Source organism: Ips typographus, linkage group LG15 (assembly GCF_016097725.1).
Source record: "Ips typographus isolate SLU linkage group LG15, UJ_Ityp_2.0, whole genome shotgun sequence".
NCBI classification, from domain to species: domain Eukaryota; kingdom Metazoa; phylum Arthropoda; class Insecta; order Coleoptera; family Curculionidae; genus Ips; species Ips typographus.
In genome coordinates this window covers 8,868,860-8,882,527 of record NC_138436.1, presented here as the reverse complement: position 1 = coordinate 8,882,527, position 13,668 = coordinate 8,868,860, and the positions used below count along the sequence as shown (strand labels likewise).

At 37.4% G+C, this 13,668-nt stretch overlaps 2 protein-coding genes across 2 annotated transcripts in view; both read right to left on the bottom strand.

The window, feature by feature from the left end:
- LOC145738464 (solute carrier family 2, facilitated glucose transporter member 3-like) overlaps nucleotides 1-6,075 on the bottom strand; it is a 35,962-nt gene extending 29,887 nt beyond the window's left edge. The window contains exons 1-2 of the mRNA XM_081993301.1: nucleotides 5,787-6,075; nucleotides 3,556-3,810 (exon numbers count right to left, since the gene is read on the bottom strand). Coding sequence (XP_081849427.1) covers nucleotides 3,556-3,783 — 228 coding nt within the window. The 5' untranslated portion in view covers nucleotides 3,784-3,810; nucleotides 5,787-6,075. The remainder of the gene's footprint in view (nucleotides 1-3,555; nucleotides 3,811-5,786) is intronic.
- A 2,695-nt stretch (nucleotides 6,076-8,770) lies between these two features.
- Aos1 (SUMO1 activating enzyme subunit 1) lies at nucleotides 8,771-13,536 on the bottom strand. Its single transcript, XM_081993321.1, has 5 exons — nucleotides 13,315-13,536; nucleotides 12,460-12,631; nucleotides 12,151-12,407; nucleotides 11,900-12,096; nucleotides 8,771-9,159 (listed from the first exon to the last, which is right to left on the bottom strand). Exons 1-5 carry the CDS (start codon nucleotides 13,392-13,394, stop codon nucleotides 8,858-8,860), a joined length of 1,008 nt encoding a protein of 335 aa, XP_081849447.1. The 5' UTR covers nucleotides 13,395-13,536; the 3' UTR covers nucleotides 8,771-8,857.
- Nucleotides 13,537-13,668: the final 132 nt, after the last annotated feature.

Here is a 13,668-nt window from a genome sequence, read left to right as displayed (position 1 = left end):
GCTTCTTTTCTGAAAATTTCAGCCTTCTCACTACAACACGAACTGAGTTATTTCACTTTAAAATTTAAACATTTTTTTGGTCTCTAAGCATTCTTAAGTCAGTAACCAATGTTTCCTGAAAATTTCAGCTTTGTAACTGTAAAAACAACGGAGTTATAGCGCTTAAGATAACTCTCCATTACAATGGAGAGTAATGGAGAGCTCATAACTCGAGAACCCTTGGGCCGATTTGGCTGAAATTTGGTACACTTATAAAGCTTGATCAGGAGCTTCTTTTCTGAAAATTTCAGCCTTCTCACTACAACACGAACTGAGTTATTTCACTTTAAAATTTAATCATTTTTTTGGTCTCTAAGCATTCTTAAGTCACTATCCAATGTTTCCTGAAAATTTCAGCTTTCTAACTGTAAAAACAACGGAGTTATAGCGCTTAAGATAACTCTCCATTACAATGGAGAGTAATGGAGAGCTCATAACTCGAGAACCTTTCAGTCGATTTGGCTGAAATTTGGTACACTTATAAAGCTTCATCAGGAGCTTCTTTTCTGAAAATTTCAGCCTTCTCACTACAACACGAACTGAGTTATTTCACTTTAAAATTTAAACATTTTTTTGGTCTCTAAGCATTCCTAAGTCACTAACCAATGTTTCCTGAAAATTTCAGCTTTCTAACTGTAAAAACAACGGAGTTATAGCGCTTAAGATAACTCTCCATTGTAATGGAGAGTTATCTTAAAGCTCATAACTCGAGAAGCTTTTAGCCGATTTGGCTGAAATTTGGTACACTTATAAAGCTTCATCAGGAGCTTCTTTACTGAAAATTTCAGCTTTCTAACTGCAACACGAACTGAGTTATTTCACTTTAAAATTTAATAATTTTTTTGGTCTCTAAGCATTCTTAAGTCACTAACCAATGTTTCCTGAAAATTTCAGCTTTCTAACTGTAAAAACAACGGAGTTATAGCGCTTAAGATAACTCTCCATTACAATGGAGAGTAATGGAGAGCTCATAACTCGAGAACCCTTGGGCCGATTTGGCTGAAATTTGGTACACTTATAAAGCTTGATCAGGAGATTATTTTCTGAAAATTTCAGCCTTCTCACTACAACACGAACTGAGTTATTTCACTTTAAAACTTAAACATTTTTTTGGTCTCTAAGCATTCTTAAGTCACTAACCAATGTTTCCTGAAAATTTCAGCTTTCTAACTGTAAAAACAACGGAGTTATAGCGCTTAAGATAACTCTCCATTACAATGGAGAGTAATGGAGAGCTCATAACTCGAGAACCTTTCAGCCGATTTGGCTGAAATTTGGTACGCTTATAAAGCTTGATCAGGAGCTTCTTTTCTGAAAATTTCAGCCTTCTCACTACAACACGAACTGAGTTATTTCACTTTAAAACTTAAACATTTTTTTGGTCTCTAAGCATTCCTAAGTCACTAACCAATGTTTCCTGAAAATTTCAGCTTTCTAACTGTAAAAACAACGGAGTTATAGCGCTTAAGATAACTCTCCATTACAATGGAGAGTAATGGAGAGCTCATAACTCGAGAACCTTTCAGCCGATTTGGCTGAAATTTGGTACACTTATAAAGCTTGATCAGAAGGTTCTTTTCTGAAAATTTCAGCCTTCTCACTACAACACGAACTGAGTTATTTCACTTTAAAACTTAAACATTTTTTTGGTCTCTAAGCATTCTTAAGTCACTAACCAATGTTTCCTGAAAATTTCAGCTTTCTAACTGTAAAAACAACGGAGTTATAGCGCTTAAGATAACTCTCCATTACAATGGAGAGTAATGGAGAGCTCATAACTCGAGAACCTTTCAGCCGATTTGGCTGAAATTTGGTACGCTTATAAAGCTTGATCAGGAGCTTCTTTACTGAAAATTTCAGCCTTCTCACTACAACACGAACTGAGTTATTTCACTTTAAAATTTAAACATTTTTTTGGTCTCTAAGCATTCTTAAGTCACTAACCAATGTTTCCTGAAAATTTCAGCTTTGTAACTGTAAAAACAACGGAGTTGTAGCGCTTAAGATAACTCTCCATTACAATGGAGAGTAATGGAGAGCTCATAACTCGAGAACCCTTGGGCCGATTTGGCTGAAATTTGGTACACTTATAAAGCTTGATCAGGAGCTTCTTTACTGAAAATTTCAGCCTTCTCACTACAACACGAACTGAGTTATTTCACTTTAAAATTTAAACATTTTTTTGGTCTCTAAGCATTCTTAAGTCACTAACCAATGTTTCCTGAAAATTTCAGCTTTGTTACTGTAAAAACAACGGAGTTATAGCGCTTAAGATAACTCTCCATTACAATGGAGAGTAATGGAGAGCTCATAACTCGAGAACCTTTCAGCCGATTTGGCTGAAATTTGGTACACTTATAAAGCTTGATCAGGAGCTTCTTTTCTGAAAATTTCAGCTTTCTAACTGCAACACGAACTGAGTTATTTCACTTTAAAATTTAAACATTTTTTTGATCTCTAAGCATTCTTAAGTCACTAACCAATGTTTCCTGAAAATTTCAGCTTTCTAACTGTAAAAACAACGGAGTTGTAGCGCTTAAGATAACTCTCCATTACAATGGAGAGTAATGGAGAGCTCATAACTCGAGAACCCTTGGGCCGATTTGGCTGAAATTTGGTACACTTATAAAGCTTCATCAGGAGCTTCTTTTCTGAAAATTTTAGCCTTCTAACTGCAACACGAACTGAGTTATTTCACTTTAAAATTTAAACATTTTTTTGATCTCTAAGCATTCTTAAGTCACTAACCAATGTTTCCTGAAAATTTCAGCTTTCTAACTGTAAAAACAACGGAGTTGTAGCGCTTAAGATAACTCTCCATTACAATGGAGAGTAATGGAGAGCTCATAACTCGAGAACCCTTGGGCCGATTTGGCTGAAATTTGGTACACTTATAAAGCTTCATCAGGAGCTTCTTTTCTGAAAATTTTAGCCTTCTAACTGCAACACGAACTGAGTTATTTCACTTTAAAATTTAAACATTTCTTTGGTCCCTAAGCATTCTTAAGTCAGTAACCAATGTTTCCTGAAAATTTCAGCTTTCTAACTGTAAAAACAACGGAGTTATAGCGCTTAAGATAACTCTCCATTACAATGGAGAGTAATGGAGAGCTCATAACTCGAGAACCCTTGGGCCGATTTGGCTGAAATTTGGTACACTTATAAAGCTTCATCAGGAGCTTCTTTTCTGAAAATTTTAGCCTTCTAACTGCAACACGAACTGAGTTATTTCACTTTAAAATTTAAACATTTCTTTGGTCCCTAAGCATTCTTAAGTCAGTAACCAATGTTTCCTGAAAATTTCAGCTTTCTAACTGTAAAAACAACGGAGTTATAGCGCTTAAGATAACTCTCCATTACAATGGAGAGTAATGGAGAGCTCATAACTCGAGAACCCTTGGGCCGATTTGGCTGAAATTTGGTACACTTATAAAGGTCGACCAGTAGTATCTCTCATAAAAATGTAAACCGTCTAACCCTAAAACTAAGAGAGTTATCAAACATTTGCTGACTCACCGATTGCACTTCCCTGCGGGGGGTGGTGGTGAGGTTTTCCGAGGAGTAAATCGGCACGTCCAGGTCGCTGACGCTGGACGATAAGCTGCCCTCCCGATTGTCCCGATTCGGCACCTGGAGCAGTCTCATCGCCTGCTGTTCGGCCACGGTCGGGCTCTTCAGGTAGTGACTTTCGGCCACGTAACCGACGCCATCGTCGTCCTCCATGTCCGCGAACGGAATCGACATCGGAACGTTCCAATCTTCTAGAATATTCTGAAATGAAAATTTAATATTAATTTTTTTTTTCTTTTATTTTAATTTTTTTTAATTTTTTTTTAATTTTTTTTTTATTTTTTTTTTATTTTTTTTTTAATTTTTTTTTATTTTATTTTATTTTATTTTTTTTTTAATTTTTTTTAATTTTTTTTTTTAATTTTTTTTTTTTTAATTTTTTTTTATTTTTTTTTTTTTAATTTTTTTTTTTTTATTTTTTTTTAATTTTTTTTATTTTTTTTTTATTTTTTTTTTATTTATTTTTTAATTTTTTTTTATTTTATTTTATTTTATTTTTTTTTAATTTTATTTTATTTTTATTTTTTTTTAATTTTTTTTATTTTTTTTTTAATTTTTTTTTTATTTATTTTTTAATTTTTTTTTGTTTTATTTTATTTTATTTTTTTTTTTATTTTTTTTAATTTTTTTTTTAATTTTTTTTTTTTTTTTAATTTTTTTTTTATTTTATTTTATTTTATTTATTTTTTTAATTTTTTTTTTAATTTTATTTTATTTTTATTTTTTTTTAATTTTTTTTATTTTTTTTTTATTTTTTTTTTATTTATTTATTTTTTTTTATTTATTCTAAACATCCTAACAACATTCAACGTCTTTTTGAAACCATCTAGAACCTTCTAGGACTACAAAGAACCATCTAGAAGGTTAATAGACTTGATTTATGACTTTCTAGAAGGTTCCAGAATCTTCTAGAACCTTCTAGATCTTTGTAGAACACTGTAGAACCTTCTAAACATCCTAACAATATTCAATGTCTTTTCGAATCCATCTAGAACCTTCTAGGACTACAAAGAACCATCTAGAAGGTTAATAGACTTTATTTATGACTTTCTAGAAGGTTCCAGAATCTTCTAGAACCTTCTAGATCTTTGTAGAACTCTGTAGAACCTTCTAAATATCTTAACATCATTCAATGTCTTTTTGAAACCATCTAGAACCTTTTTTTTAATTTTTTTTTTATTTTTTTATAATTTTTTTTAAATTTTTTTTTAAATTTCTTATTTTTATTTTTTTTTTCTGGTTCTGGAACCTTCTAGAATCGTCTAGAACCTTGTAGAACGTTCTAGAACCTTTTTGTTATTTTTTTTTTTATTTTTACTTTTTTTAAAATTTTTATTTTATTTTTTTTTATTTTTATTTTTTTTTTTTTTCTGGTTCTGGAACCTTCTAGAATCGTCTAGAACCTTGTAGAACGTTCTAGAACCTTTTTGTTAAATTTTTTTTTATTTTTACTTTTTTTAAAATTTTTATTTTTTAATTTTTTATTTTTTTATTTTTTTTTAATTTTTTTTTTCTGGTTCTGGAACCTTCTAGAATCGTCTAGAACCTTGTAGAACGTTCTAGAACCTTTTTGTTAAATTTTTTTTTATTTTTACTTTTTTTAAAATTTTTAATTTTTTATTTTTTTTTTTTTTTTTTTTTTTTTTTTAAATTTTTTTTTCTGGTTCTGGAACCTTCTAGAATCGTCTAGAACCTTGTAGAACGTTCTAGAACCTTTTTGTTAATTTTTTTTTATAATTTTTTTTTAAATTTTTTTTAAATTTCTTATTTTTATTTTATTTTTTTTTTTCTGGTTCTGGAACCTTCTAGAATCGTCTAGAACCTTGTAGAACGTTCTAGAACCTTTTTGTAAAATTTTTTTTTATTTTTACTTTTTTTAAAATTTTTATTTTTAAATTTTTTTTTAATTTTTTATTTTTTTTTTATTTTTACTTTTTTTAAAATTTTTATTTTTTTTTTCTGGTTCTGGAACCTTCTAGAATTGTCTAGAACCTTCTAGAATCGTCTAAAACCTTCTAGAACCATCCAGAACTGTAAAGAACAATTTAGAAGATTCCGGAACGTTTTAGAACGTTCCGGATCGTTCCAGGACGTTCGATAACATTTTGGAATGTTCCAGAGTGTTTGGAAACGTTCTTTTTGGGTCTGAACTGTCAAAATTTTGACATTTGGCTTACCTAGTCAGAAAACGCACATTTTCCGCACGGTTGTGCAACAAACGCGATCACTTTTTTTGTTTTTTTCCGTACACTTTCCACGGCCGACTGCGACAAAAAACAAAAAACAACTGAATGACCCCTCAAAGGCAAAAATCAAGTCGGCGTCGCCGATCTATTTTTGAAAACGACGGTGTGACGTAGTCAACCGACGCTCCCCCAAAAATTATTTTTACGCTCAAACGCACACTTGTTTTTCTCAAAAAAAATATGCGACTTTATGGTGAAGGAACTTTGGCGCCCTCTAGCGGCCAAACGGTATGACAAATCAAGTCGTGGGGGGATATTTTTGGAAAGCTTGAAATCTGCTCTATCTTTTGTTTTCTATGACATTTTGACGTAACTTGTCAAATAAGGGAGTAATTTAGGGTCAAAGCGACGAGTGTCAAAAAATTAGTGATTTTATGGTGAAGGAATTTTGACGCCCTCTAGCGGCCAAACGGTGCGATCAATCAACTCGTGGGGGGATATTTTTGGAAAGCTTGCAATCTGCTCTATCTTTTGTTTTCTATGACATTTTGACGTAAATCGCATAGTTTGGGCGTAAAACGCCAAAAACCCAGACAACCCCCCTTCCTCCGTTTCTTGACAAAAGTGCCCCAGTCCCTTTAACCCTTAATAACTCCCTTATTTGGCAATTTAGGGTGAAAGTCCCAAGAATAGAAAAGATAGAGCAGAAAAAGGACTTTCAGAAAATACCATAAAATAAGTCAATTAGTTGCATGGTTTGGCCGCTAGAGGGCGTTGAAAATTCAATTGTAAATATATACAAAACTAGACGAGTTGGAGGGTTGAAATTTTGTAGGGTGATTAGAGGGTTAAAAAGGCTTGAAATTTGTATTCTTGACATTTTGGCGTAAATCGCTTAGTTTGGCCGCAAAGCGGCAAAAACCCAGACAACCCCCCTTCCCCCGTTTCTTGACAAAAGTGCCCCAGTCCCTTTAACCCTTAATAATTCCCTTATTTGGCAATTTAGGGTGAAAGTCCCAAGAATAGAAAAGATAGAGCAGAGAAAGGGCTTTCAGAAAATACCATAAAATAAGTCGATTAGTTGCACGGTTTGGCCGCTAGAGGGCGTTGAAAATTCAATTGTAAATATCTCCAAAACTAGACGAGTTGGAGGGTTAAAATTTTTAGGGTTGGTTAAAGGGTTAAAAAAGCTTGAAATTTGTATTCTTGACATTTTGGCGTAAATTGCGTAATAAGGGAGTAATTTAGGGTCAAAGCGACGAGTGTTTAAAAATTAGTGATTTTATGGTGAAGGGAACTTTGACGCCGCCTAGCGGCCAAACGGTGCGATCAATCAACTCATGTTATGACATTTTTGGAAAGCTTGAAATCTGCTCTATCTTTTGTTTTCTATGACGTTTTGACGTAACTTGTCAAAAAAGGAAGTAATTTCGGGTCAAAGCAACGAGTGTCAAAAAATATGTGATTTTATGGTGAAGCAACTTTGACGCCCTCTAGCGGCCAAACGGTATAACCAATCAACTCGTGGGGGGATATTTTTGGAAAGCTTGCAATCTGCTCTATCTTTTGTTTTCTATGACGTTTTGACGTAACTTGTCAAAAAAGGAAGTAATTTCGGGTCAAAGCAACGAGTGTCAAAAAATATGTGATTTTATGGTGAAGCAACTTTGACGCCCTCTAGCGGCCAAACGGTATAACCAATCAACTCGTGGGGGGATATTTTTGGAAAGCTTGCAATCTGCTCTATCTTTTGTTTTCTATGACATTTTGACGTATCTTGTCAAATAAGGGAGTAAATTAGGGTCAAAGCGACGAGTGTTTAAAAATTAGTGATTTTATGGTGAAGGAACTTTGACGCCCTCTAGCGGCCAAACGGTGCAATCAATCAACTCGTGGGGGGATATTTTTGGAAAGCTTGCAATCTGCTCTATCTTTTGTTTTCTATGACGTTTTGACGTAACTTGTCAAATAAGAGAGTAAATTAGGTTCAAAGCGACGAGTGTCAAAAAATATGCGATTTTATGGTGAAGGAACTTTGGCGCCCTCTAGCGGCCAAACGGTATAATCAATCAACTCGTGTGGGGATATTTTTGGAAAGCTTGAAATCTGCTCTATCTTTTGTTTTCTATGACATTTTGTCATAATTTGTCAAAAAAGGAAGTAATTTCGGGTCAAAGCAACGAGTGTCAAAAAATATGTGATTTTATGGTGAAGGAACTTTGACGCCCTCTAGCGGCCAAACGGTGCAATCAATCAACTCATGGGGGGATATTTTTGGAAAGCTTGTAATCTGCTCTATCTTTTGTTTTCTATGACATTTTGTCATAATTTGTCAAAAAAGGAAGTAATTTCGGGTCAAAGCAACGAGTGTCAAAAAATATGTGATTTTATGGTGAAGGAACTTTGACGCCCTCTAGCGGCCAAACGGTGCAATCAATCAACTCGTGGGGGGATATTTTTGGAAAGCTTAAAATCTGCTCTATCTTTTGTTTTCTATGACGTTTTGACGTAACTTGTCAAATAAGAGAGTAAATTAGGTTCAAAGCGACGAGTGTCAAAAAATATGCGATTTTATGGTGAAGCAACTTTGACGCCCTCTAGCGGCCAAACGGTATGACTAATCAACTAATGTTATGACATTTTTGGAAAGCTTGAAATCTGCTCTATCTTTTGTTTTCTATGACATTCTGACGTAACTTGTCAAATAAGGGAGTAATTTAGGGTCAAAACAACGTGAGTCAAAAAATATGTGATTTTATGGTGAAGCAACTTTGACGCCCTCTAGCGGCCAAACGGTATGACTAATCAACTAATGTTATGACATTTTTGGAAAGCTTGAAATCTGCTCTATCTTTTGTTTTCTATGACACTTTGACGTAACTTGTCAAATAAGGGAGTAATTTAGGATCAAAGCAAATGGTGAAGGAGATGGACGATTGTGTGTTGAAACAACTTTAACGCCCTCTAGCGGCGCGTTTGACAGTTTAAAATGTCAAAATTTTAATTTTTTAATTCAAAACAATAGAAATCCAGGGGGCGTGGTCGCGGTCGACCAATCAAAATCAAGCGATCGTCTCCTCTTTGCCGCAATAGGTGATCGGATCGAACAAAAATACATTATTGATGGGTACTTCCTTTTGGGACACGCCCTTGATGGCTTCCTGCGCAACGACGCCGCCCAAGACGGCGCAAACCGGTACCACCTCGTCGAAAACGAGTTCGAACAGGTCGTCGTGCAATTTGGCGCGATCGATGCCGTACAAGTCCAACACGTCGTTTCTGATGCGCGCCAACTGCTCCACGTCGTCGTTCTTGCGACGCAGTTCCGGGTTCCGGTCGAAACGGTTCCGGAACTCCAACAGCACTGAAACAAGGATGGTTCCGTGAAGCGAACGACCCTTTGAAACGGGGCGAAAACCACGTTCGAATCGCCCAAACCGTTCTCGAGTTACGAGCGAAAAACTGAAATGGCCGCCAGGTGGCGCTTCCGCACCAAAAATCGAGTTTGTACTCGTTTTCGACTAATTCGGGGACGGGGAACGCGAAAATGACCGAATTTAGCTCGTCACGCGCAACCTAACCTCCAACTGTCATTTTTTTTGACGTTTGACGGTCTGTCACTTTTTGCCAGACCGTAACTCGGTTAGTTTGACAGTTACAGGGACGGGGTTTTCACCACTGGATAGCCTGTCAAATTAGCTTTAAAATCACATTAAACAACCCTAAGAAAGTTTCAGGAAAACTGGGGAAAACAAGCAAAAACCTGTCAAAATACACAGGAACAAAAAATGCATTTAAACCTGTCACTTTTTGACAGACCGTAACTCGGTTAGTTTGACAGTTACAGGGACGGGGTTTTCACTAGTAGATAGCCTGTCAAATTAGCTTTAAAACCACATTAAATAACCCTAAGAAAGTTTCAGGGAAACTGGGGGAAAACAAGCAAAAACCTGTCAAAATATGCATTTAAACCTGTCACTTTTTGCCAGACCGTAACTCGGTTAGTTTGACAGTTACAGGGACGGGGTTTTCACCAGTCGATAGCCTGTCAAATTAGCTTTAAAATCACATTAAACAACCCTAAGAAAGTTTCAGGGAAACTGGGGAAAACAAGCAAAAACCTGACAAAATACAGGAACAAAAAATGCATTTAAACCTGTCACTTTTTGACAGACCGTAACTCGGTTAGTTTGACAGTTACAGGGACGGGGTTTTCACTAGTCGATAGCCTGTCAAATTAGCTTTAAAACCACATCAAACAACCCTAAGAAAGTTTCAGGGAAACTGGGGAAAACAAGCAAAAACCTGACAAAATACAGGAACAAAAAATGCATTTAAACCTGTCACTTTTTGACAGACCGTAACTCGGTTAGTTTGACAGTTACAGAGACGGGGTTTTCACCACTGGATAGCCTGTCAAATTAGCTTTAAAATCACATTAAACAACCCTAAGAAAGTTTCAGGGAAACTGGGGAAAACAAGCAAAAATGTCAAAATGCAGGAACAAAAAATGCACCTAAACCTGTCACTTTTTGACAGACCGTAACTCGGTTAGTTTGACAGTTACAGGGACGGGGTTTTCACCACTGGATAGCCTGTCAAATTAGCTTTAAAACCACATTAAACAACCCTAAGAAAGTTTCAGGGAAACTGGGGAAAACTGGCAAAAACCTGTCAAAGTATGCATTTAAACCTGTCACTTTTTGACAGACCGTAACTCGGTTAGTTTGACAGTTACAGGGACGGGGTTTTCACCAGTCGATAGCCTGTCAAATTAGCTTTAAAACCACATCAAACAACCCTAAGAAAGTTTCAGGGAAACTGAGGAAAACAAGCAAAAACCTGTCAAAATATGCATTTAAACCTGTCACTTTTTGACAGACCGTAACTCGGTTAGTTTGACAGTTAGAAGGACGGGGTTTTCACCAGTCGATAGCCTGTCAAATTAGCTTTAAAACCACATTAAACAACCCTAAGAAAGTTTCAGGGAAACTGGGGAAAACAAGCAAAAACCTGTCAAAATATGCATTTAAACCTGTCACTTTTTGACAGACCGTAACTCGATTAGTTTAACAGTTACAGGGACGGGGTTTTCACCAGTCGATAGCCTGTCAAATTAGCTTTAAAACCACGCCAAAGAACCCTAAGAAAGTTTCAGGGAAATAGGGGGAAAACAAGCAAAAACCTGTCAAAATACAGGAACAAGAAATGCATTTAAACCTGTCACTTTTTGACAGACCGTAACTCGGTTAGTTTGACAGTTACAGGGACGGGGTTTTCACCACTGGATAGCCTGTCAAATTAGCTTTAAAACCACATTAAACAACCCTAAGAAAGTTTCAGGGAGACTGGGGAAAACACGGAAAAACCTGTCAAAATACACAGGAACAAAAAATGCATTTAAACCTGTCACTTTTTGACACAGCGTAACTCGGTTAGTTTGACAGCTAGAAGGACGGGGTTTTCACCAGTAGATAGCCTGTCAAATTACCTTTAAAACCATATCAAACAACCCTAAGAAAGTTTCAGGGAAACTGGGGAAAACAAGCAAAAACCTGTCAAAATACACAGGAACAAAAAATGCATTTAAACCTGTCACTTTTTGACAGACCGTAACTCGGTTAGTTTGACAGCTAGAAGGACGGGGTTTTCACCAGTAGATAGCCTGTCAAATTACCTTTAAAACCATATCAAACAACCCTAAGAAAGTTTCAGGAAAACTGGGGAAAACTGGCAAAAACCTGTCAAAATACAGGAACAAAAAATGCATTTAAACCTGTCACTTTTTGACAGACCGTAACTCGGTTAGTTTGACAGTTAGAGGGACGGGGTTTTCACCAGTCGATAGCCTGTCAAATTAGCTTTAAAACCACATCAAACAACCCTAAGAAAGTTTCAGGAAAACTGGGGAAAACTGGCAAAAACCTGTCAAAATACAGGAACAAAAAATGCATTTAAACCTGTCACTTTTTGACAGACCGTAACTCGGTTAGTTTGACAGTTACAGGGACGGGGTTTTCACTAGTCGATAGCCTGTCAAATTAGCTTGAAAACCACATTAAACAACCCTAAGAAAGTTTCAGGGAAATAGGGGGAAAACTCACCCAACATGAGGAAAAAGTACTCGTTTCGTTTGCGCACTCTCTTGATGTGATCGACGCTCTGTTTGGCGTTGGGCAGAACGATCACTTTGGCCAGTTCCGGATAATTGATTTGCCCGCGAATTTTGACAGTTTCCTTGGGCGGTTTCGTTTCGGTGCCGTCGCGGTGGCGCTTCTTGCCCGCCAATTTCACTTGGTCCCTGAGGAGGCCGGGGAGGATGAGAAAAACAACCGAAACGTCGCAAAATACGTACTCGTAGTAGTCGTGCTGCTGGAAATCGGCCACGGAATACCCGAAGGAACCGAACACGTCACCGAAAATCAGTTTGACGTGCGCAGAACGACAGATTCGGTCCAATTTCAGCACCAGGTCGGATTTGATCCCCGTGGCCACGATTATGGTGAATTGTTCGTAGTAGGCCGCGTCCAAATCGGCTGGATCCGACCCGTCGACGACGATCTTCACCAGGGGATTTAGCGCTTGCGCCTTCGCCAAAACCGCCTCGGCCATCTGCAAAATGTCATCGTCAGAAAGTCACTTAAATGAGTTGGGGGGGCCCCACCGACTTCCCGACGCCGTCCCGGTCGATCAGAAAGTTTCTGCGCTGCTCCTCCTGCGTCACCAGGAGATTATCCACGATCGTCAACGAATTGATGCCGCTCAGCAGAAGGTTTTTGGCAATTTCCGAGCCGAGACCGCGCACCCCAATCAGCAGCACGTTGGACGCCCTTAACCTTAAAAAAAAAACAAACAAAAATTACGTCACGTGACCCGCGAGCCAATCGCGCCGCTTCGTCGACTGTCAAGTTGGCGCCGACGAGCAATATGGCGGCCGTTTCCCAGGCAACTGCGACCTGACAAACGTCAATAGGAAAAAAACAATTGCTTTCGACATGTCACAGGTGTCGTCCATTTTGAAACTGCCAGAAGCCTCTAAACACTACTTAGACCATTTGAGACTGTTGTAATACTGCCAGAAGCCTCTAGGAACCATTTTGAAATTGCCAGAAGCCTCTCGGAGCCATTTTGAAGCTGCCAGAAGCCTCTAACAATCAAATTTAGCTGCCAGAAGCCTCTGAATGGTTCGAGATCTGCCAGAAGCCTCTGGGAGCCATTTTGAAACTGCCAGAAGCCTCTGAATGGTTCGAGATCTGCCAGAAGCCTCTGGGAGCCATTTTGAAACTGCCAGAAGCCTCTAACAATCAAATTTAACTGCCAGATGCCTCTAGAAAGTGATTTTTAGCTGCCAGAAGCCTCTGAATGGCTTAAAACCTGCCAGAAGCCTCTGGTAGCCATCTTGAAACTGCCAGAAGCCTCTAAACACTACTTAGACCATTTCAGACTGTTGTAATACTGCCAGAAGCCTCTAGAAAGTGATTTTTGGCTCCTAAAACAGGCGAAAACACTGAATACTAACCTCTCTTGAGATTCGATGCCCCACAAGCGGATTTGCCGGTCGTACAGTTCCGCCTCGACTTCTGACAGTTTTTCGCCCATTTCGACTCGAAATTCCCACACCCAAACGCCAATTACCCTGCTAATGGTCGAGTGTAGGCGAAATACGGACTATTATCGGTAATTTGGGGCCCTTAAAAGTGGATAAAATCGGGAAAACACCAACTAAACAAAACCTAACCTCAATCTGTCAAAAGTCAAAAATTGACAGCGGCGTTGCCAATTGTCGCTTATTCGTCCGGTAGTTCTGGGCCGCTTCATCTCTCAAACCCCAGCAGTAAGTCGATTAGTTTAATTCATAAAACATTACTAATGA

What these genes read in the sequence shown, in the direction of transcription:
- Aos1 (XM_081993321.1), bottom strand. Translation starts at nt 13,394, where the DNA reads ATGGGCGAAAAACTGTCAGAAGTCGAGGCGGAACTGTACGACCGGCAA. An exon ending in CAGCAGCACGACTACTACGA is followed by an intron (nt 12,097 to 12,150) that starts GTACGTATTTTG and finishes CGGCCTCCTCAG; the next exon opens with GGACCAAGTGAAATTGGCGG. An exon ending in GTACTTTTTCCTCATGTTGG is followed by an intron (nt 9,160 to 11,899) that starts GTGAGTTTTCCC and finishes TCCTTGTTTCAG; the next exon opens with TGCTGTTGGAGTTCCGGAAC.